Below are 23,924 nucleotides of genomic sequence, written 5' to 3' on the forward strand. Positions count from 1 at the left end.
GGAGATATTCTGGTTCTGTCCTAAGGTCACGGGGGAGGGAGTTCCAGAGGCGGGCTGTGTTAACAGAGAAGCGCCGTCCGCCAGTGCGTGCCCTCTTCACTCTGGGGATAGTGATAAGGTATTCATGGTCAGACCGGAGAGATCTAGAAGCTTTGTAGGGTCTGATGAATTTTTTTAGGATAGGGGGGCCTTTGTCCTGTAGGAGTTTGTGTGACAGGCAGAGAGCTTTAAACTTAACTCGCTCTCTCACTGGGAGCCAGTGGAGATGTTTCAGGGCTGGTTTGGCCGAGGATCTAGCCGGGGTATTGGTGAGAATCCGGGCCGCGGCGTTCTGGATCATTTGTAGTTTATTAAGGGTGGCCTCGGGAGCGCCCAAATAGATGGTATTGCTGTAATCCAGCCTTGATAGAATAAGGCCTTGGATTAACAGTTTCTGGGAGACAGGAGGGAGTAGGGGCAAAATCTTCCTGATGGATTTAAGAAGCCCGAAGCATATCCCAGCGATTTTTTTGGCTTGGGTCTTAAAAGACAAGTCTTTTTCAAGCCAAATTCCCAGGCTCTTGATCTCAGACTTGGGGGCTGGGGGTTCACCTAAGCAGGGGGGCCAGATGGTCTGAAGGAGGGGAAACCCCTTCTGACCAAGGAGGAGAATATCTGTCTTTGAACCGTTAAGTTTCAATGACGAAATATTCATCCATCCTTGAATTTCTGCAAGACAGTTGTAGAGGTCCGAAGGTTCCTGATTTGGGTGAGATAGGGACACCACTAATTGAGTGTCATCAGCATAGCTGATGATTTTTACTCCGAACGGTGTGACAACCTCCTCCAATGGGGACATGTAGACATTAAATAATGTCGGGCTTAAAGATGAACCCTGGGGCACACCACATTGGAGGGGGGTAACGGGGGAGCGGGTGTCATTCTCCCAGACCTGAAAGGAGCGGTGGTCAAGGAAAGATTTGAACCAAGTCAGCGCAGTGCCCTCGACACCGATGTTCTTGAGTCGTTGGATTAAGACCCGATGGTTGACGGTGTCGAAGGCCGCACTGAGGTCCAGGAGGATCACTGCCACTGATCCTCCTGCGTCCAAAAGGGCTCTGGCCTCCTCCACTGCTGCAAGTAGGGCGATGTCGGTGCCCTGCCCTGGGCGGAATCCAGTTTGCGAGCTTCTGAGCAGATTGTTAGTCTCCAGATACAGCGAGAGCTTTTTATTAACTAGTTTTTCAGCAATTTTACTGGTTCCAGGGAGGAGAGAGATTGGCCTGTAGTTGGTCATATCCGAAGGGTCCATAGAAGGTTTTTTAAGGAGCGCCTTGACGACAGCCGCCTTCCAGCTGTGGGGAACTTTACCCTGGAGCAGTGAGGAGTTGATGAGGTGAGTGAGTGGAGGGGCGATGGTGGAGGCCACTTTCTTAAGAATGCGTAGGGGGACCGGGTCCCTGGGGGATCCGCTTTTGATAGTGTCTAGCGTGGTTGAGACCTCTTCAATAGTGACTGGTCCAAGAGAGTTTAGATGGGGAGTGGTAGGGTTTGAGTTAAAACAGTCTTCCTCAGAAATACTGAGGTCGACAGGAGGAAGAGAGGCAAGAATTTTCTGGATCTTCTCCTCAAAGAATTTGGCCAGTTTAAGGCATTTCTCTTCAGCTTCCTTGAGGTCTGGCAGGTTCTTTGGTGCAGGGTCTGGGACTTTAAGTAAATCTTTTAAAATAGTAAAAGTTTCCTTGGCGGAACAGGAGGAGTTTTCTATCCTTTCCTGGAAGAATGTACTTTTAGTATTACGAAGAGCGATCTTATAATTTTTTAAGGAGGTACGGAAGACGTCTTTATTGGCTATGGACTTATCCTTCCTCCAGGAGCGCTCCGTTCTTTTACATTCCTTCCTTAGGAGGTTAAGATCAGGAGTGTACCAAGGAGCAGGGCTCACTCTTTTGATTCGCCTAAGGGTGGTAGTTTTAGGGAGGAGTTTGTCCAAAGATGTGGTGAGCCAAGAGTTGAACTGATTGTCAGCGATGGCTGGGTCAGAGACCGGCGGGGGAGGAAAAGTCCTGAGAATGGAAGCCCATTCGTCTGGCGAGAGTTTGTGCCAGCGACGGTCAGTGACCCGAATTTTGGCCTGTTGGGTGGGTGAGATGAAGAGATGCCAAAAGATAGATATTAAAAAATGATCTGTCCAAGGAAGGGGGAGAGGGGTGCGGTTGGTGAGATCCGTGATGTTGGTGAAAACGGGGTCCAGAAGGTGTCCTTTGTCATGGGTGGGTTCTGAGTTGACTAATCGGATATCAAAAGACCTAAGGTCGAGAAGAAGTTCGGACGCGGTTATGTCCTTGGAGTCTGATAGATGGAGGTTAAGGTCTCCTAAGATGAGAAAGTTGGGAGAGGTAGTCGCTGTCTGGGTGACAGTATCGACGAGAGCGCTAGAAAATTTCCCTGGGGTTCCCGGCGGTCGGTATATCAGCAGCCCCGAAAGGGAGTTCACGGGGGATATTTGTAAAGCAAAATGGCAGCTTTCGCAGTCGTCAATGTTGGCATCGCTAGATCTACATGAGAATTGTTCTCTGAAGATTATCGCGAGGCCACCTCCTTTGCCAAGGAGTCTGTTTTGGGATTGGATTTGATAGCCCGGAGGTAAAGCGTTGATGATGTCGGAGTCCGACCAGGAAGTGAGCCAAGTTTCCGTAAGAAACAAGACGTCAAACTCGTGATCCTGTACCAGAAGGTTGATTTCATGGGAGTGTTTAGGGAGGGACCGACAGTTGAGGAGGCCCAGCTTTAGGCCGTGATTTCCTGAGGTGGTAGTGGCCGGATTACATAGGCCGCAGTTGATGAACGGTTTTCCTCCCGAATGAATGTAGTTGCACTCGAGTTTTTTCGACGGATTGAGTGCTTGGAGCCTATCTTTTGTGTAAACAAGTCAGCCATCGGGAGAAATGGGCAGAGTAACTGGGCCTGGGTCCGGCTGGGCCCGGACGAGCCCAGACGGGCTTGCCTTAGGCGCGCCTTCGGTGCGCTGATGGCGCGCCCGCTGCACCCGTCCGCTGCGCGTACGTGGAGAGCACATGTTTTTATAGGGGGGTTCGGGGCGTGGCCTCGTGAAAGTGGGCGTGGCCTAAAGAGAGGCTCGCTCGCTGATGGCGGCAGAGTAGATTGCAATCCCGCGGCAGCGTTTATCTCGGCTGCGCGGGTGTCACGGAGTGAAAACCAGTGCCCCTACAGAGTACAATCAAGGGAACAGCAGTGAGTAATTAAAACAGTTCAACAAACATGTGGACCGCATCCATGCCTGGGGCTCCAGAGCAGATCCCACTGCCGTGCGGATGGCTCCCTCTCCCAGCACATGCGGACCGTGTCCACGCCTGGGGCTCCAGAGCAGATCCCGCTGCCTGGCGGATGGCTCCCTCTCCCAGCACATGCGGACCGCATCCATGCCTGGGGCTCCAGAGCAGATCCGTCTGCCTGGCGGATGGCGACCTCCCATCGCATGCGGACCGCGTCCACGCCTGGGGCTCCAGAGCAGATCCCGCTGCCTGGCGGATGGCTCCCTCTCCCAGCACATGCGGACCGCATCCATGCCTGGGACTCCAGAGCAGATCCCGCTGCCGTGCGGATGGCGACCTCCCATCGCATGCGGACCGCGTCCACGCCTGGGGCTCCAGAGCAGATCCCGCTGCCGTGCGGATGGTGACCTCTCTCATCGCATGCGGACCGCGTCCACGCCTGGGGCTCCAGAGCAGATCCCACTGCCGTGCGGATGGTGACCTCTCCCAGCACATGCGGACCACGTCCACGCCTGGGGCTCCAGAGCAGATCCCGCTGCCCTGCGGATGGTGACCTCTCCGAGCACATCCGGACCGCGTCCACGCCTGGGGCTCCAGAGCAGATCCCGCTGCCGTGCGGATGGTGACCTCTCCCATCGCATGCGGACCGCGTCCACGCCTGGGGCTCCAGAGCATATCCCGCTGCCGTGCGGATGGTGACCTCTCCCAGCACATGCGGACCGCGTCCACGCCTGGGGCTCCAGAGCAGATACCGCTGCCGTGCGGATGGTGACCTCTCCCATCGCATGCGGACCGCGTCCACGCCTGGGGCTCCAGAGCAGATACCACTGCCGTGCGGATGGTGACCTCTCCCAGCACATGCGGACCGCGTCCACGCCTGGGGCTCCAGAGCAGATTCCACTGCCGTGCGGATGGCTCCCTCTCCCATCGCATGCGGACCGCGTCCACGCCTGGGGCTCCAGAGCACATCCCACTGCCTGGCGGGTGGTGACCTCTCCCATCGCATGCGGACCGCGTCCACGCCTGGGGCTCCAGAGCAGATCCCGCTGCCTGGCGGATGGCTCCCTCTCCCAGCACATGCAGACCGCGTCCACGCCTGGGGCTCCAGAGCAGATCCCGCTGCCGTGCGGATGGCTCCCTCTCCTATCGCATGCGGACCGCGTCCACGCCTGGGGCTCCAGAGCAGATCCCGCTGCCGTGCGGATGGTGACCTCTCCCAGTACATGCGGGTCGCGTCCACGCCTGGGGCTCCAGAGCAGATCCCGCTGCTGTGCGGATGGTGACCTCTCCCATCGCATGCGGACCGCGTCCACGCCTGGGGCTCCAGAGCAGATCCCGCTGCCGTGCGGATGGTGACCTCTCCCACCACATGCGGGCCGCGTCCACGCCTGGGGCTCCAGAGCAGATCCCGCTGCCTGGCGGATGGTGACCTCTCCCAGCACATGCGGACCGCGTCCACGCCTGGGGCTCCAGAGCAGATCCCGCTGCCGTGCGGATGGCTCCCTCTCCCAGCACATGCGGACCGCGTCCACGCCTGGGGCTCCAGAGCAGATCCCGCTGCCTGGCAGATGGTGACCTCTCCCATCGCATGCGGACCGCATCCACGCCTGGGGCTCCAGAGCAGATCCCGCTGCCGTGCGGATGGTGACCTCTCCCAGCACATGCGGGTCGCGTCCACGCCTGGGGCTCCAGAGCAGATCCCGCTGCTGTGTGGATGGTGACCTCTCCCATCGCATGCGGACCGCGTCCACGCCTGGGGCTCCAGAGCAGATCCCGCTGCCGTGCGGATGGCTCCCTCTTCCAGCACATGCGGATCTCGTCCACGCCTGGGGCTCCAGAGCAGATCCCGCTGCCGTGCGGATGGTGACCTCTCCCAGCACATGCGGGCCGCGTCCACGCCTGGGGCTCCAGAGCAGATCCCGCTGCCTGGCGGATGGTGACCTCTCCCAGCACATGCGGACCGCGTCCACGCCTTGGGCTCCAGAGCAGATCCCGCTGCCGTGCGGATGGCTCCCTCTCCCAGCACATGCGGACCGCATCCACGCCTGGGGCTCCAGAGCAGATCCCGCTGCCTGGCGGATGGTGACCTCTCCCATCGCATGCGGACCGCGTCCAAGCCTGGGGCTCCAGAGCAGATCCCGCTGCCTGGCGGATGGTGACCTCTCCCATCGCATGCGGACCGCGTCCACGCCTGGGGCTCCAGAGCAGATCCCGCTGCTGTGCGGATGGTGACCTCTCCCATCGCATGCGGACCGCGTCCACGCCTGGGGCTCCAGAGCAGATCCCGCTGCTGTGCGGATGGCGACCTCTCCCATCGCATGCGGACCTCGTCCACGCCTGAGGCTCCAGAGCAGATCCTGCTACCCTGCGGATGGTGACCTCTCCCAGCACATGCGGACCGCGTCCACGCCTGGGGCTCCAGAGCAGATCCCGCTGCCGTGCGGATGGCGACCTCTCCCATCGCATGCGGACCGCGTCCACGCCTGGGGCTCCAGAGCAGATCCCGCTGCCGTGCGGATGGCTCCCTCTCCCAGCACATGCGGGCCGCGTCCACGCCTGGGGCTCCAGAGCAGATCCCGCTGCCATGCGGATGGTGACCTCTCCCAGCACATGCGGACCGCGTCCACACCTGGTGCTCCAGAGCAGATCCCGCTGCCTGGCGGATGGTGACCTCTCCCATCGCATGCGGACCGCGTCCACGCCTGGGGCTCCAGAGCAGATCCCGCTGCCTGGCGGATGGCGACCTCTCCCATCGCATGCGGTCCGCGTCCACGCCTGGGGCTCCAGAGCAGATCCCGCTGCCTGGCGGATGGTGACCTCTCCCATCGCATGCGGACCGCGTCCAAGCCTGGGGCTCCAGAGCAGATCCCGCTGCTGTGCGGATGGCGACCTCTCCCATCGCATGTGGACCGCGTCCACGCCTGGGGCTCCAGAGCAGATCCCGCTGCCGTGCGGATGGTGACCTCTCCCATCGCATGCGGACCGCTTCCATGCCTGGGGCTCCAGAGCAGATCCCGCTGCCGTGCGGATGGTGACCTCTCCCATCGCATGCGGACCGCGTCCACGCCTGGGGCTCCAGAGCAGATCCCGCTGCCTGGCGGATGGTGACCTCTCCCATCGCATGCGGACCGCGTCCACGCCTGGGGCTCCAGAGCAGATCCCGCTGCCTGGCGGATGGTTGGCACCATACAGACACCGAATACGCACATTCAGACAAGAAGCGCTGCGACTCTTGTTCAGATAATGTTAACTTCCCACTCCCCCTATAAAACAGCCAAGTGAACGAGCTCGGTAACTTAAGAACAATCTGGAAGAACCCTTGAGCTATATGTACTGAGACGTCTACAGCCCAAACCGACCGAAAGAGATCCCGTACATGAAGCGCATTTACAGTTCCACAAATAGTACTGCAGGCATCTTTGTAAAGTACCCAAGAGTGTCACATGAATGGTCTCGGCTCTGTGACAGTGAGAGGGTTAAGGCACTCGATGCTAACAGTCAGCAGAGCTTAGTGCACCGAGCAATAAGAGACTTGCGAACAATGCGATGCTGTAGATCAACATCTAACAGCAGAGGATATTAGAGTCTCAGATGTAAATGACACAGAGAAGAAATGACTGTTCATGAGCTGCTTGTATCGTTTGAATGAAACAAGGCCCGGGTGCAGCTGCTTCATAGTGCTAGTGGTGGAGTGAAGACTGTTACTCCTGGTCCTCCGAGGTGTAAGAATGCAAGTGTTGAGAGGGGCTTCCATGAAGGGGGTCTTGGCATCTTGCTGTGTTTGGTGTACGGAGCGATGTATGTTGTGTCCTTGCCCAGGTGATGCGAGGAATGTGAAGATGCTGTACAACAAAGCAATACCAAAGGGGATGATGGACGGAGCGTTTGAGCAAATCAAACACTCACCCCCAGTCATCTGATCTGGGTTTAATCCATCATCATTCTTTAGTTCACTCCACCCCCCCAGTTCAGACATGGCCATATGCAAATCAATCTGACCCTGTGCCTCATGGGAACAGTCCAGCCCGAACTGCCAAGCCATGTCTTCCCTGAACCGGAAACAAGCATCCTGGGACCAGTCTTGGGGTAACACCCCTCATCAGCCAGGCTATCTTGAATCCAGTGGCAAAGTGATGCTGTACAACAGTCATGCCAAGATTTTGGAGGTAGGGATGGGAGTGCACGTGTGTCCCCTGTGTACATCTGAGGTATGCGTGAGCACAGCTGAAGGGTGAGACGGAGAGTAGCACCGGATAGTCCCTGGTGGAGACGCGATGTTGCGCCTCCACTCCATTCTTCCAGGGCTGAAGTATGGTCCGGTTTGTGCTGCATCGAGTTACTTCACTGCGCTGTGACGGACTCACCTGATAATAGCTGCCAAGTGTACTGCTCTTCATGTGTCACACCTTCAACCAGTGCTGGCATTTTAGCCACCAGCACATTGCATGATGGATGTTTGAACTCTTACTTAAATGATAAAATCAAAGCTCTCCGGATCACAATGTTCTCCCAAAGCGAGAATAACCTGTAGAGACCTGTGTGGATGGTGGGTCACCCGCCTTCTGGAAGAATGGACTCATACTTGGAAACATGCAACTCAAACGGCAAGCACTGCTCATTATGAAAGAGGAAGTTGTTTGTGGAGGAAATTCTAGATGTCCAGGAGGAGGGTCCCTCCTGGAAAGAACAAGCCGCTGAAATCTGAGAAAAGTATTGGGCTTGCCTGGAGGGAGGAAACCAGAGAGGTAACATGAGGCAGGCAGATCCGCTCGCGTACTACGATGACAACAACCTACCAAGCGTTTCGTCTCTCACCCTTGCATGTGCAGGGTGCCAGTCTGGCTAGGGCCTGAGACACGATTCGATTAAAGCTCGCCCGACTGCTGCTCGTCTGCCTTTGGGAGACTTCAGAGAAACTTGAGGAATGAACACCTGCTTAAAATGTTGCCTTCATTTGGCTTTGCAAGAGTTGGTAGAATCCTGGCCTTTAAAGATTGTGTCGTTTTGGCTGTGGTTGCCGGTTTTAATAACTATTCCACTTCCTTCCTCCTTCATGGGTGTATCTGTTAAGCAGTAGCAATAGCCCGCATCAAATATTGCATGGCTAAACACTTATAAGGTCCCAAAGACGAGACCTATTGGCTATGCCAATGCTTGTTTTCTATTTGATGAAAAGGTTTAGGTCTTTAAACAACACCAGTGAATGGTTTGCTGCACAAAGGGCCCAGGGCTGCGATGAGGCTAGGACAAGGAGGCTGTGCCCGAGAACTGCCTATTGCTTGTAACATGGAAAGGGTTCAGAATATCTGCATTCATCTGTATTTTATTAATCCCACCAAACATCAGCATGAAGAATCCCATAAACATCTGCATCAACTCACATACCTCAGCCACTCCCCCACCCCACTAATGTTAACGCCCACCTGCTATTTATTTCATCTACTCCAAGGGAATTCTAGTGAATGCATGGAATAGTTGCTTGAGCCACTAAACTAACCCCAATAACATGACTAGCCACTAACCTTGGGTTCGGTAGCAGCCGCCCAGGGTAAAGCGCTTCAGCACCTCGTCAGGGGTAGTAAGTGTTATATAAATGTAATTACAATTACAATTTACCAAGGTTCCCCAGAAATGGATTTCTGAGGCTTAGATATCTGTGTGAGTGAGAAGAGCTGGGGGAGTGGGGGTTCAAGGGCGAGCGAGGGGAGAGAAAGAGAAGGCTTTGACTGTTGGAGAGGCTAGAGAGGGCGGGGCAGGCAGAGAACAAGACAGATGGAGAGTCAGAGGAGGACAAGAAGAAGCAGGAGGGAGAGAGTGACAGGAAGTGAAGTAAGAGTGTGTAGAGAGAGCGAGGGGGTTGGGTGAGGGAGTGGCCTGAGGGCAAGGTGTGTTTAGGAACATCAAAGGTTCTTGAAATGAAGTGACGTCATTGAAGATGAAGTAGGTGGGAGAGAAGTGTCATGGCGAGGTGCGCAGAGAGATGAAAGAGGTGGGATTGGTAAGGGCACAGGGGGCTGGAGAGTGCAAGACAATAAGGAATTTATGAAGGGAGAATGATGGGAGCACGGGAAGGTAATGTAAAAAAGGAAAAATATGGCAGAATATGAAAGACGGGCAGGATAAAGAGATGGGATATAAAGGGAAAGAAAGGTGTGACAAAAGGAGCGTTCAGAAGAGGGTAGACGACAACGTAAGGGAGTGAGTGATGGAAAAGGACAATGCAGATATAAAAATAGGAAAGGGAAAGAGGAGAAGATGAGGGTCTGAGAAGATGGTGAAGTGAGGGAGAAAAGGGGTCGAAGAAAGCACAATGTAGAAACAGGACCAGGGAGAAGAAGGGTTCAGAAGAGTGATGAGCAAGAGATGTAAAGAGGGGCAGAGTGGTGGGAAACTGGAATGAAAAAGACAAAAGGTGGAGATGGGGCAAAGTATGAAGAGAGCCGAGGTTGAGAACATAGGGAAAGTAATGAGAAAAGGAGGAGCTAGTGAGACCATGTATGATGTCCTGGCTCGTTCACGTATGGAGCGGAGATTCTGGGAGAGTGAGGGGAAGAAAAGTGGGGAGAGCCCGTGAGCAAGGCAAGAGTCTGGAATGAAAAAGACCAGCGAGAACAAGGGGTCTAAGAGGGGAGAGAAAGATGTCAAGGGAGCAGGAGAGGGTGAGAAAAGGCGCTTCATGCGAGTGTGTGAAAGAGCAGTAGATTGGGTTGACAGGGACAGAAAATAGTTCGGGAGAGCATCAAAGAAAAAGAAGAGATACCCCGATAAAGAAAGGGATGAAACAGAGAAGATAGGATGGTAGGTTTAAGGGGGAAGAGAGATGGTGACAGAGCAGGATAGAAAATTAGAAAGGGGAATGACAGGCTGGAAATTAAGAAACGCGGTGGCGACGGAGAAGAGTGTTAGAAAGCGAGGGAGCGAACATGTAAGAAGGAACGAAGGAATGGAACATGGAAGGGTGGCATAAACCAGGGAAGAATGAAGAGAGGATGTTTGGAAACAAGAACAGGGAATACCTTTTGTAGGCAGAACTCCTTAAAATCACAGGTTCAACCCCATCAACAGACCCCATTCAGATCTTTCTTGTGGCGATTACATAGGATTACAGCACACAAATTATAGTTTTGGCCTGCAGGTGGCTATATGCGACCACATCCAGAAATTAGTTTGGGGATGGTAACTTGTCTCTGTAACATCCCCCTTTTGAGCGTGCCCAAAAGTATGATAAGGGCCCCACACAAAGTTTGCGTCATTTAAAAAACATATTGTGTGGCAAGAAAGGCAAAATTATGGGACAAGAAAATAAAAATTATGGAGCATGTTGCCACATACAATGACAATGTTCTTTTTTTATTGTAACACCAAAGCAATCGGCAAATAAAACAAACATTGCTTAAAAGCGGATGCCCATTACTCTCAGCGAGTGTTCTCAGAAGGAGTGACAGGCGCCGGAAGGACGGAAGCAATGACGGGCAGAGGTGCGAGCGAGGAGGAGTGCACTAAAACGGAAATAAAAACAAGCATTGGCTGCGCGGCCGTGAAAGTGACGCAGACGTGAAAGCGATCGCGGGCTGGAAGGGTGCCAGCGAGCGATGCACTTAATGAGCCATGACGAGACAGGAATGCCAGATGGCACCTGTGCTCGTAACTGTGTGCGTAACCGCACGCTTTAGGCTACACAAAAAGCTGTGGTCGGCTTTTTAAAGCCCACTTACTAAAAGTCTCGCCAGAGCAGCGCATGCGCTAGCTCAGGCGAGACCTAAAAAGGGTGCCTGGCCACACCATGTTACGAATTCTCACCTGCTAGAAATTGGGATACTAGTTGAAAGAGGTGGGAGCCCCACTTAAACACAATCATTGTCAGGGTGAACAACAAAAGTCACTAAATAAACCTGGTAGATTGGCACAAAAGCAGTCAAACTCAACTAAGACGCGATGTGTAAAGTATTTATGCAGCACTCAAACAGTAATATAGTGAAAACACAACAGCAGAAAAAAATACATAACTAATTTAGAAAACTAGAGAAAAATGTAATCGATAAAATGACACTGAAACAACAAAAATCCAATCAGGAGAACTGGCAATGTGATTTTTCAGAGGTTTAGGTGAAAATAGCACCAAAAAGCACAAAGCACCACTCCTGGTTATCTGGCTGCGCTTGACTGAGAAAAAATCACAAGTTCAGGCAGACAGTGATAGATCGCGAGACGGATACAGGGACAAAGTGTGTCCCGCCAAAAAGTTACCTTATGTCCGCGCGAATAGTGCCATTTGTGTGGTCAGGTGCCTGAAGGAGGATGCCGTAGGGCAGGAGGAGCAGGTCAGTCGCTGAGGTAGCAGGAAAAGTGGGAAATGTTGGAGATTTGCGTTAGTCCTTGACGCTGGCTGCCGGCGAGAAGAGCAGGCTTCGCTGGAGCTTTCGGCTGGCAAGTTGTTCCAGACAGTTGCTGTTAGAGCAGGTCTCGCTGGAGCTTGGCCTTGGCAATCATCATGGGTGGTCAATTCTCAATACAAAGAGGTCACGAGGAGCCCAAATCTTCTGTATCTTTACCTTTTCTTCAGGAGGAATACACTCTGATGCCAGCCAAGGGCGCACGACCTGGGGGACACCTCTTGGGATTAGGACTCACTCAAGCAGAGGCCAGCAGCGGGGCTCAGGCAGGTCCAGGTGGTGCTGGTAAGCTGGGCTGTTGCAAGGAGGCCTCTGGAAGCTTGCGCTTTCCTTGCAGCTCAAACTGGTCAGCCAACTGACCCTTTGAGTCAATTCCGGGAGCCTAGGTTCAAGGCAAACCGATTCAATGTTCCCTCTTCAGATCCTTCTAAATATCCTGCAGGCCCAAGAGTGTTCTGAGAGGTTCTGAAGGTTCAGTTTTAATACCCGATGCCAGCTTTTGTGTGGGGGAATTCCTTGGCCTACCCCCAAAAACTAGTTCTGGTCAGTTATACCCCTTCCACTGCTCCTGGCTTCAAACTGTCCAGGGTGACAAAGGCAATGGCAGGCCTGGTGTCCAGTTCATTTGTGTGCGATGCAGCCAGAGACCTCTGAAGAGTAATCAGGGCAGGGCAGAGCTCCTCGCAAGCCATTCTGTCAGAAAGACTCTATCCCCTCCCAGTTAGGCCTCTCTTATCGTAATGTCTAGAAGCAATATACAACCCACAACATGAGAGGCGCACACTGCCTGCGCCTGCCCCTGGTCTAGGCTGGTACTGTGTAGCTGCCTAGAAGTTGTAAACCTTGCTACAATTATAATTTTTGTGACTCACTCTCACATAACCTCATTCATCACAAAACCTCGATTTTCATAACACACATTAAATCACTTCGCACAAAAACTCAATACAAAAACGTCACAATTCCTACCACACACCTGTCAGTCCAAAGCATGCTATCCACTTGGGTAAGCACTTCAGCGGCTCGGAAAGGGGTAGTAAGCATAGTTCCCTCTGAACTGCGCGGCTGAGCGGGCGCTCACACTTGCACTTCTCTCCGTGCAGAGACCTACAAACACCGCGCACCACAAAGCATTCCTCTGCACTTGTAAAGTGATTCATTCGAGCCTTTGACCCCCGTAATGATTAAGCGGCGCGGCTAGATGCATTTTTAAAGACGTGTTTTTGTCTTTAAAAGTGCTAATTTGAGGACGTTTAAACACCGTCAGTGAAGGGCAGTCTAGAAGCGGCAGGAGTGCAATCACAGTGCATTCACTACAGCCCAGGAGTGCAATCTGAAGGATGCATGGGGAAGTGGGGGAGCTCTCAAAATTAACACGCTCTAGAAACTGGCACACACATTCGCTGTGCAGATGTTAACCAGCAGTAACATTCCACAGGCGGACGCGGTTAGTTTTAAAACTCACTAGCTGAAAGAACTGCGTATTTTCATTGCTCAAACCTCCCATGGCGACATAGATAGAAAGTGTGCAGCAGGTGCAGTAGCGCCAGGTACCAAGTCTGCAATGTACCATCTGGTAGCTCCTAAGTTAATGTGTGATTTAAACCTCCCCTGATTTCACTGCTGCAGATTTTCATAGTTAAAAAAATAATCAGTAAAATTAATCTTCACAGTCCTGCTACTTGGTTAATTCTGCTTTCCCGGTCATCTATCCAAAGTAATGGATAGGTCACAGAGAGGAGTACCACATTACTATTTCCTTATAGTCAGGGTAACTGGAACAGTGGCCAGGAAAGACCAAATTATGTGTTGGGGTTGACTAAATTATGCGGCAATAAAAGGCAAATTATGCTGCACAATGCAGCACATTTTGGGATAGCATTCCTTCCTTATTTTGGCATTTTTGCACAGGTTAACACGGTCTTGAAAAAGGGTTCTCCTTATCAGTACCAGTTGAACTCCCAACACAGACACAGAAATAAACAACAGAAGAGGACCAGTCAACCTTTGCAAAGGGCCCTCTGCTGTGTGACAACGTGTGTCGCTGCATTTTTAGTAACTTATCCATTTGTGCTATAAACAATCTTTTTTGCTAAACTCTGCTGATCATGCAGCAGATGATGGAGTATGTGGCAAATGCGGAAAATCTATAAATATGCAGAAAATGCTGCAACCGTTAAATCGCATAATTCCATTGGCCCTGCTTATAGTCTGCAAATGGTTAGGAAAACTCCAAGTACCAGAATCCTTTGCAGTGTTCTTTCTGATTTCTAATGAAATTGATTACTGTGAAAGAGAATCAAATGTTTTAATCACATTTCTAATTCTATATCTTTATGCACACTGGTTAGGAGCTTTTAAGCACTGTACAGGTTATGGTGTGAAGCCAAGGGAATTGACTATTGACCGGATTCATTCACTGGGAAAAGTTATGTCTGATGCCATACGTCCGATCTGTTTATTATAGAAAGATATGACAACGGCAGTAGGCCTAACTTGGTTATTGTGAAAGCATTTGTTAAAGCCAATAGGCCTATCTTGGGGATTTTTATAGTATTTACATGGAATTTCACAGAATACTGTAGTAGACCAGAGTTTTGGTACTGGCAACTTACTCAAATAAACTGTGGGCATAGAAGATTTGCATTGAAATACTCCTCGTTAGGCCCTATTCAGGGGGGATTTTTTATTTTCTAGACAACTTTAATTTTGTATACATTTGCAATTTTACTAGTAGTTGACTTGTAGTAAATGTATGCGCAGTACAGTTACCCCGTCTATTACAGCAATGAGCCAATTACAAATGCTATGGACCTGATTGGTCATTGGGAAAAGTTATTTCATAAGCCGTAGGTCTGATCTATCTCTTTTGAAAAGGTCTGACGTAGGCTGTAGGCCTGGTTTATTTATTATGAAACACACCTGTTAAAGCCATTAGGCCTTTAAGGGTGGTTTGGTGTTGCCTCCTGTTAATGCCTGTAGAAGTAATTTGTTACATGAAATCTCACAGATTCATTTTTAGGCAAGACTTTCTGCTTATTACTCTTTGGTACAAGATTTGCACTGCAATAATTCTTTCTAGAATGTCTTCAGAACGTTTAACAGACTTAGTTGTCTGCTAGAATCTTGTACAGAAAAACATATATGCCACTGCTATATACACCAGTGGTATATATACCACGTCAGTCATTGACTGTCTTGCCCTGTGAGTGCCATTTGTCTGACCACATGTGCACAGCCACCTGAAAATGAGTGCATTTCAGTGCAATGGCACCGGTGAACCAGTCCTTTACTTTGTTTCCATGTTCTAGTCACATGGCTCTTTCATTTCTTTCCCTCTTCTCTTTATTTTCATGATTAAAGCGGCTTGCTTGCCGCTCACTGTAGTGTACTGCAACATGTACAGCCACTGCATCTAAACCACCTGACCACAGTGGGAGAATGTTGTCCATTGGGTTTTGTTGCTTTTAACATTGCAAATTGGTCAATATGCAACTATAAAATAATGCACTATATACAGTACCATTGAAAGACGACCACCTGCTGCCTTGTTTAAGTTTGTTACTGCTTGTATATGCCTGTCATTTTTAGGCGATATTACGTTTTTTTTCTTCTTTTAATGTTATGCTGATGTTGCTGAGTTTGTGCATGTACTTGATTGTGGTTGTAAATGAGTGAATATAAGAGTCACTCAGTGATGAATAGATGCATGAGTGCAAGGACGAGTAACAAAATGCATATATGATACCTTATTCTGTACCTAAACTCATCAATGACTAAGAAAGCACTTTATATATCAGCCAGACCTATTGACATTGGCAGTGCTTTTCAACCTTCCAGTGGTAGCTAGTCGATTTTCCTAGTTGCACATCTCATCACTCGGTTGCGCACGCAAGCTAGAAACGTGTGCACGCAAACATTCTGTTGCCGCACATGAGGAAGAATAATTAGAGGGTACATTGGTAGTAAGCAATATACAAATGTTACAATACAGCTGCCACAATGACCATGTCAAAGTACTGTGGGAAACGGGCGCTCTACCACATGCTCTGCGCCCCAGCCCTTCTGACTTATCTATGGTGTATGAAAACGAATAGCCTGGGCTCACGGGCCTGTACACCTAAAATTATGTGGCGTTTAGGTGCCTCTTGAAGCCAATTCAGGATGTATTTCTGTGTATTGAGAAAGCGGTTATTGTTTGTTTTTGGAATCATTCAACTCGAAATACTGCGTTCTGATATTTCAGTGCATAGAGATTTAAGCCCCTTCTATTTATCACAGTTGATTGGTGCACATCAAAAAAATATACTTCTAATAAAAAGCAAAGAAGAAAAAAAAAAAAAGAAGATCTAGCAGTCCTGCAAAGATGACACTCTGATAAAACTCACACATTTTCCCTTGCAGTCTTTCAGTACCAGACAGGCACAGTCCCTGGGCAGAGACCGCAACTTTTGAAGTTAATTAACATTCATTCTAAAGTAGCCAAATCTTTTAAGATGATATCTGCTCTAAGCACACGTTTCAAATGCACTTCATGAAGATTGATTACTATACCTAATAATTGTATCGATGTGTTAAAAACCAAAAGTGCATTTGAATCACTAACTCCTCGTATTCCCAATTCACAGTTACTTTTATGTATTTTATAGGTCTCACCTAGGCAGCGCTTGGGCTGTCTCTTCAAGACATACTGTATTCAAAATATGGGCTTTAAGTCCCGCCTATGTCCCACCCATGTATTTTATTGGCTCCTTTCAGTGCCTTTTAGAATGGTTTGTATTTCATTGGTTTATTTCTTTATTAGTCCCACCTTCTCCCTCTTTAGTACCACCTTCTCTTCACTTGTAACCTCCAATAAGGAAACTCCCTCTCACATGTGACTTCACTCGGTATGTTTTATTTTCACTTGCTCAGCACTCTTATCTGAATGACTATCAACTTAGCTGGAGTTGTACGCACCATCGCTCCTTCCCCAACCGCATTTCCCCAACATAACCTTATTTACTTTATTAGCATTTGGGGCACTCCTTGGCGAGTTTCCCTGATGCGATCTTATCAACTTTACGAGCATTTTTAACTTTATCAGCTTTCGCAGCACGGCGCGCCGCATTTCCCCGACACAACCATATTTACGTGCCCAGATTCCTACAAAAATAAATAAATAGAAAAAAAGCTGGCCACCCTAATGAAGGAAGAAACGCTTGCGCTCGTTCCTTAAGCCACCGGGTAATGGAATTCCTATATCAGGTCTTAAGAAAAGGGTGCAGTACCACAGGCTGTCATTAGGTGTCCCAGGGACATCTAGTAAAAGCCTGTGGTACTGCAATCTTTCCTTTAATAGTGGAATTTCTTTTCTCATTATGCTACTGCCGGCATAATTTTACACACAGAAAATACATTAGCATTTGCAACACTAATAGCTCACATTTTCACTAATGCGAGACCTACTGCATTGCAAATGCTTGTTTAACATGAACTGAATGCACACACGCACATACTGGCACATCGATGCACAGGGGTTACTGAGTAAACAAAGCGCTGCATTTCCAAAATCCACCAACCAGTTAAAGGCACAGCCTGGGAACGCCCCTGCTGAGCTCGGGGCCTGTGCTTCTGGAAATCCAGGTGTCCCTGCACCTTAGCAGACGTCCGTATACTCCAAGATTACAGACCTCAGTGCCCACCTACCGCAAAAAATCTCACCCATGATACCCACGCACAAACAAAACAAGCATTTGCAATGCAATAGGTCTCGCAAGTAAACGAATTTGAGCTATTGCAAATGGCAATGCCTTTTATTTATGTTTTGGTTTTTAAAAACAAATAAAAAGCACTGTTATTTACAATACCAATAGCTGAATTTTACGTAAATGTGAGACCTATTGCATTGCAAATGCTTGTTTTCTTAGACAACACTTTGGTGCAACGAGGCTTTATCGCGCTGTACCACGGATTTAACCCCTTTTGCTCAGGACCTGCTAAATTATGCCCAATGAGCAATGCGAACTAGGAGCGCGCGCTCTGCAAGGCATGAGAGCAAGGGGTGACAGGTTGGTTCATTAACTGGACCCTGCGCTGTGGGACTCGTGTTCTTTACTGCTGAAATAAGCAACGGTTGCTTTAAATTTAAACATTCCTTGGAACTTACTATGTTAGAATATGAGGTAATATCTACTTGGCGGGTAAAAAGAGCTGGCAAAAACGGCTCAGGTGAGGGAGGTAACCATTGTTAGTGCAGCCGGTTCAGTGGCACCTGGGCCCAGATGTTTGACTCCCAATCGGCAAGGTCTCTTTTTATGCAAGCGGGAGGGGGAGGAGGGGGGTTGCAAGAGTGCATTTTCTTTGCTGCAAATAGGGCCCATGACACTTATTGAAAGCTTATGGCGCTAATAACATTTAGACAAAAATTTAATAAGTGACGGTGAATGAAAAGACATATTTGTCGGTGATTAGCGTGTTTGACTAACTCTAATCCATGGCATTAGCACAGTATAATAGTAATAGTGCGCCACCGTAGCAGAAATGCTGGCAGGCTGGACCCGAGCGAGCCTCTGGTGCACATGCCAGATCTGCTGGGCTGGGTTCTACTTTTAACAAGAGTTGAGCCCGGTATCAGTAGCCGATGAGCCAGGCTGAGGCGAGACCTCTCGCGCGCGGGGGGGGGCCTATGACATCTCACAGGTCAGATTAAACACGCCGCCAATGAGCTCAGTTTCCCTAAATGCCAGGGACCCCGAGCCTTCTAATCTGTTTTGTTATCAGTGGGGCGGGGAACACGGGGTCGGGGTTAAACAGCTCATCACCCCTACTTGTAGGGAATGCCTTTTAGTTGAGATCACTGGCCTTTGCTTTTATGAGATAAAACTCAATGTGCACTAATCATCACATAACCTGACAAAATATAAAATAAGATAACAGGTATTTGTAAAGCACATGTTTAACCAACGTTTAGCTCTAAATAGCCAGCGCTATATAAAACCCTCCAAATAAATAAACGTCAAATGGTTTTTCTACCCAACTCAACGGGGTCATGTTATCGACCTCGGAAGGATGAAAGGTGAGTGGATCTTCCAGGATTCAAACCTGTGGGCATGGGGCCAAACACGAGTCCCTGCAGTGGATACATAAGTCCACAATCGCACAAATCAGACTAAAACAATTCGATTGCAAATGACACCAGGTCTCCAGCGACAAAGTCCAAAGTGCAGAACTACGAACTTGTACGATTTCTATAGGTTTCTCTAGATGTGGTTTAGAATGGTTCTTGTTAACTGCTGTACTTAAGTAAGTCCCCGACTCAAATGCTAGGTTAACCTGTTTAAAATCTAGCAGACCAGTATCATTACAATCGCAATTAACTCTAACTCCCTGAAGTAAACGCGATTGTAGGAGCCCACGGGACCTGTGCGGGTGGGGGCGGTGTTGAGTGAGGGAGGGGGTCGGCAGACCAGAGAATAGAAAGGCTCAGTTTATGCTCAGAGGGTGGGGGGCTCATAATGCGAAGTGGGGAAGCAAAAACAGCTTCAAGGAACATGCCGCGCCTTGCAAAAGAAAGGCGGCATGGCTTCAAAAAGTTTGTTTACCCATGCTTCTGGTGTGCACCCGTGTTATAAAGCGCTGAATGCGTTCCGGGTAAAATAAAATGTTTTTTAAAAAAGCAGATAAAGCATGTGTGTGTTTGGTAAAAACAAATAAAATGTTACAGCTACGCAATGGCCCGTCGAGTCATGCCGCTCCTTTTGCTGAATAACATAAGGCATGCCTGCCAGTTTAAAACCAGACAAGCCCGGCGGAGCGTGGCGCGCGCGCTTGGCGGGGGCGCGCATTCCAGGCGGGGGAGCGGAACCTTTGAAGTTTGATGCCGAGGGCGCCAGTGGGCTGAAGCGCTTCCCAAAAGCGGATTGCATGGAGGCAGGATGCGCGTGATTGTGCGCGTGCTCACTATGCAATCTGCTTTTGGGAGCCCTTTTGGGAGCCCCTTTACTAGAGTCTCGCTGAGCGCTCGCTTACGCGATAGACAGCGAGACCTAAAAAGCAAGGCGCAACTCTGCAGTTTTTGGGACAAATAATCAATAAAGGCTCCCATTTCAGTTTTTACTGATTTTTCCAGATAAATACAGACAGAAAGCAATGTGTTTCCTGCCTGTATTTATTTTTAAAAGCAGAATAAGATAGTAATTTGTGCTTCTTAGGAGTGACTTTCGACGCTGTCTTCATGAATTCCACAACAACATCTGAGCAGATAGACAGCATGGGGAGTTAAACACAGGATGGGATTTCCTTAAATGTAGGCATATGTTAACATATATTTGTATATATTGCTAATATTTACCAGTGGGTGTAGTGTTCTGCTATATTAGCTGCTTAACTTACTAAAACGCGACAGGCATCAAAGTGTGAGTGCATATTTATCAGTTAAATAAATGTGGAAAAAGCCGTGTTACCGCTCCATTTGTTCTTAAAACACAAAATAAACATGGATACATTTCAATAAGGCGGCTAAAAAATAAATGTGGTTAAAATACAGACGGAAATGTTGAAAACATAAACACCATAAAATCGGGAGCCCTAATAATCAAGAATGTGCGACAATTTAAAAATGTGCAAAAGGAAAAAAACGAATATAAGAAATCTGCTTACTGTTCAGGGAGGAGTCAAATGTCCCATAACCTTTCGAAGGGGAGCTCATCCTGGGCGACTCTGAAACAACGAGAAAATAACCAGCTAAAGAAGTGGAAAGTGGCCGGCCAAGTGACCACCCTAAGCCAGGGCCACTGGAATTATGCGGCATGGAGGATCAAGCTATGCAGCAGGGTAGGCTAAATTATGTGGTGTAATGCAGCATATTTTGAGAAGACACTACCTCATCATTTGGACTTTTTTACTACACCTTTTCACACTGTAAGTAGTACCGTTTGAGACTCAAATACAGCAATAAGCAACAAAAAGGTGACGAGTCAACCTTTGCGAAGGGTCTTCTGCTGTGCGCAACATGTTTTACTGCGTTTCTACAAACTTTTGATCTGTTTAAGCTAGAGACTACTTTTGTTAAAATCTGTAGATTATGCAACAGATGATGTATTTTGTGGCAAATCTATATGTATTTGGAAAACGCCGCAGCTGCGAAATCCCCTGATTCCGGTGGTCCCTCCCTAGGATGGAGAAACACATTTGCAAGCAGAGGTAGAGACTAGTGCTGTGGCTTCCCAATATGGCCTCTGGCACTGACAAAAGTGGGACCAGGAGTGTGGCTTCACAGTGTAACCTGTGTCACTGACATAAGACAGACAAAGAAAGGTGGGACCAGGAGCGTAGCTTCAGTGTGACCTGTGTCACTGACATAAGACAGATAAAGAAAGGTGGGACCAGGAGCGTGGCTTCAGTGTGACCTGTGTCACTGACATAAGACAGATAAAGAAAGGTGGGACCAGGAGCGTGGCTTCACAGTGTGACCTGTGTCACTGACATAAAACAGACAAAGATAGGTGGGACCAGGAGCGTGGCTTCACAGTGTAACCCGTGTCACTGACATAAGACAGACAAAGAAAGGTGGGACCAGGAGCGTGGCTTCACAGTGTGACCTGTGTCACTGACATAAGACAGACAAAGAAAGGTGGGACCAGGAGCGTGGCTTCACAGTGTGACCTGTGTCACTGACATAAGACAGACAAAGAAAGGTGGGACCAGGAGCGTGGCTTCACAGTGTGACCTGTGTCACTGACATAAGACAGACAAAGAAAGGTGGGACCAGGAGCGTGGCTTCACAGTGTGACCTGTGTCACTGACATAAGACAGGCAAAGAAAGGTGGGACCAGGAGCGTGGCTTCACAGTGTGACCCATGTCACTGACATAAGACAGACAAAGATAGGTGGGACCAGGAGCGTGGCTTCACAGTGTAACCCATGTCACTGACATAAGACAGACAAGGAAAGGTGGGACCAGGAGCGTGGCTTCTCAGTGTGACCTGTGTCACTGACATGAGACAGATGAACAAAGGTGGGACCAGGAGCGTGGTCTCAGTGTGATCTGTGTCACTAACAAGAGACAGATGAACAAAGGTGGGACCAGGAGCGTGGCTTTACAGTGTGACCCATGTCACTGACATAAGACAGACAAAGAAAGGTGGGACCAGGAGCGTGGCTTCACAGTGTGACCCATGTCACTGACATAAGACAGACAAAGAAAAGTGGGACCAGGAGCGTGGCTTCACGGTGTGACCCGTGTCACTGACATAAGACAGACAAAGAAAAGTGGGACCAGGAGCGTGGCTTCACAGTGTGACCCGTGTCACTAACAAGAGACAGATGAACAAAGGTGGGACCAGGAGCGTGGCATCACAGTGTGACCCGTGTCACTGACATAAGACAGACAAAGAAAGGTGGGAGGATGAGTGTTTCTTCAGAGTGTGACAGAGGAACAAAGGAGGTTTGTTCAGCATCAATGGCGAGAGACACACATAAATAAAGTGAAACACTGGTGAATCTCTCCTTCAGCCAAGGAATATTCGCTGACTGCCTCAAGACTGGACAAGTTACCCCACTGATAAAAAAAATAAAAAATCTGCAGATGCGAATGGCCTCAACAAGTTTCGCCTTGTCCCCAACTTCCATGTCCTTGCGAAAATCATTGAAAGATGTGCAGCAGATGAACTCACTCAATACATCAAAGATAAGAATCTCGTAGATGAATACCAATCTGGTGTCAATCAAGGGCACAGCACTGAAGCGGCACTTCACCCACGTGGTCGACGACGCAATTCAAGTCCTATATTTAGGCAACTCCAGCCTCCTAATATTTCTAGAACTATCAGCTTTTGATACAGTGAACCACTGCTTGACACTCAAACATTCAACGGGCATGGAAGGCGTGCCCCTTAAATGGTTTGAATCATTCCTCGTGGGCAGGTCGCACAGGATACAAATTGATGATTGTTTCTGAAGACAGATGGCCGTAGATCCAAGGGTCTCTCTGGGATCTATCCTTGCTACTACCTTAATCAAGCTTCAAAAAGAGCCTCTTGGAATCTTACTGAGAAAATCAGTGATATCCCATCATCAATATGCAGAGGACACCCAACAGTACCCACAGGTCTCCTCTCCAAATAACATCTCACACCTCGCCATCCCTCTAAACTCTGTTCAAGACTGTGGGGCATATGTATGAAGCCCATTTCCCGTTCACAAACTGGCCTGTTTGCGAACGGGAACAAGTCTTTTGGGATGTATCACCCCAAAAGGCCCTCGCAAAATAGGGAATCGCAAAATTTGCAATTCCCTATTTTGCAAAAACATTGAAGGAATCGCAAATTGCGGTTCCTTAAAAGTGATGTTATAAACACCAAAGTTGTGCGATTACTCCTTAAGAAATCGCAAATTACCACTAACTTCACGTTGGTAGTACTTTGCGATATCTTTGAAAAATGTACTTTTGGGCATTTTTCAAAGTGCCGTATGGCGCTCATACATGCGCCACATATGCTCATTTCAGGGGTGCATCAGGGTGTTCTTATGACACCCTTGAAATTGCATTCGCAATTTGAGAGTACCTAATGGGTACTCGCAAATTGAGAATGTCTTCCTAATCATTCCTATGGGCTTCGGGGCCATAGGAATGAATGGGAAGCCATTCCTTAATTGCGTCTCGCAATAATTACATCTCGTTTTGCGATTCTCAAAAAATCACTATTGGAGAATCGCAAATACAGTATTTGATACATATGTCCCTGTGTGACTTCTCAGCATTAAAAATGAATCCTCCCAAAACTGAATTTCTCATTGAAATCACCATTCCGGGTACAATCCAGTATAGACACACTCCGCATCCTTAACAGCAAGCCCACGATTGTTGTCTGGGCCAAATTCTTAGGAGTCATCTTAGGTAAAAGGCACAATTTTACAATCACAACGCATCGTGACTGGAAATAAACAGTATCAACTGCGTCTTCTCTAGGGAATCGTCTGCTACGTTCTGGAGCAAGATCGGAAATCTCTTGTTCAATCCCTGGCACTATCCAGAATCGAGAGAGTAACCCTCTCCTAGCGGGTCTCCCCAAGACTCATCCTACTTCTCACCTACTAATACTACATTCGACAGAACGGTTCATCCAAGGGGCCAAAAAGAATGACCACATCTCACGGACGCTGGGTATTCTCTGCTGGCTGCCCACTGAAGCCAGGGTCATTTGCAAGGCGGCTTGTACCACTCGCACACACATCCACTCCATGCTATACCTGGCTGACAAACTTACGTTATCTT

General features: G+C 49.1%; 1 protein-coding gene across 3 annotated transcripts in view; it reads right to left on the reverse strand.

The window, feature by feature from the left end:
- The window catches only part of LOC146830109 (solute carrier family 52, riboflavin transporter, member 2-like), a 299,887-nt gene that overhangs the window by 177,334 nt on the left and 98,629 nt on the right, over positions 1 to 23,924 (reverse strand). For 2 of the 3 annotated variants that reach the window (XM_085604329.1, XM_085604331.1), the window contains exon 2: positions 20,309 to 20,368. The exons of the other annotated variant lie outside the window; for it this stretch is intronic. In XM_085604329.1, the coding sequence (XP_085460455.1) occupies positions 20,309 to 20,357 (49 nt within the window). In that variant the 5' untranslated portion in view covers positions 20,358 to 20,368. The remainder of the gene's footprint in view (positions 1 to 20,308; positions 20,369 to 23,924) is intronic. 3 annotated transcript variants of the gene reach the window in all.

This window comes from Triturus cristatus, chromosome 5_1 (genome assembly GCF_964204655.1).
Source record: "Triturus cristatus chromosome 5_1, aTriCri1.1, whole genome shotgun sequence".
Lineage (NCBI taxonomy): Eukaryota > Metazoa > Chordata > Amphibia > Caudata > Salamandridae > Triturus > Triturus cristatus.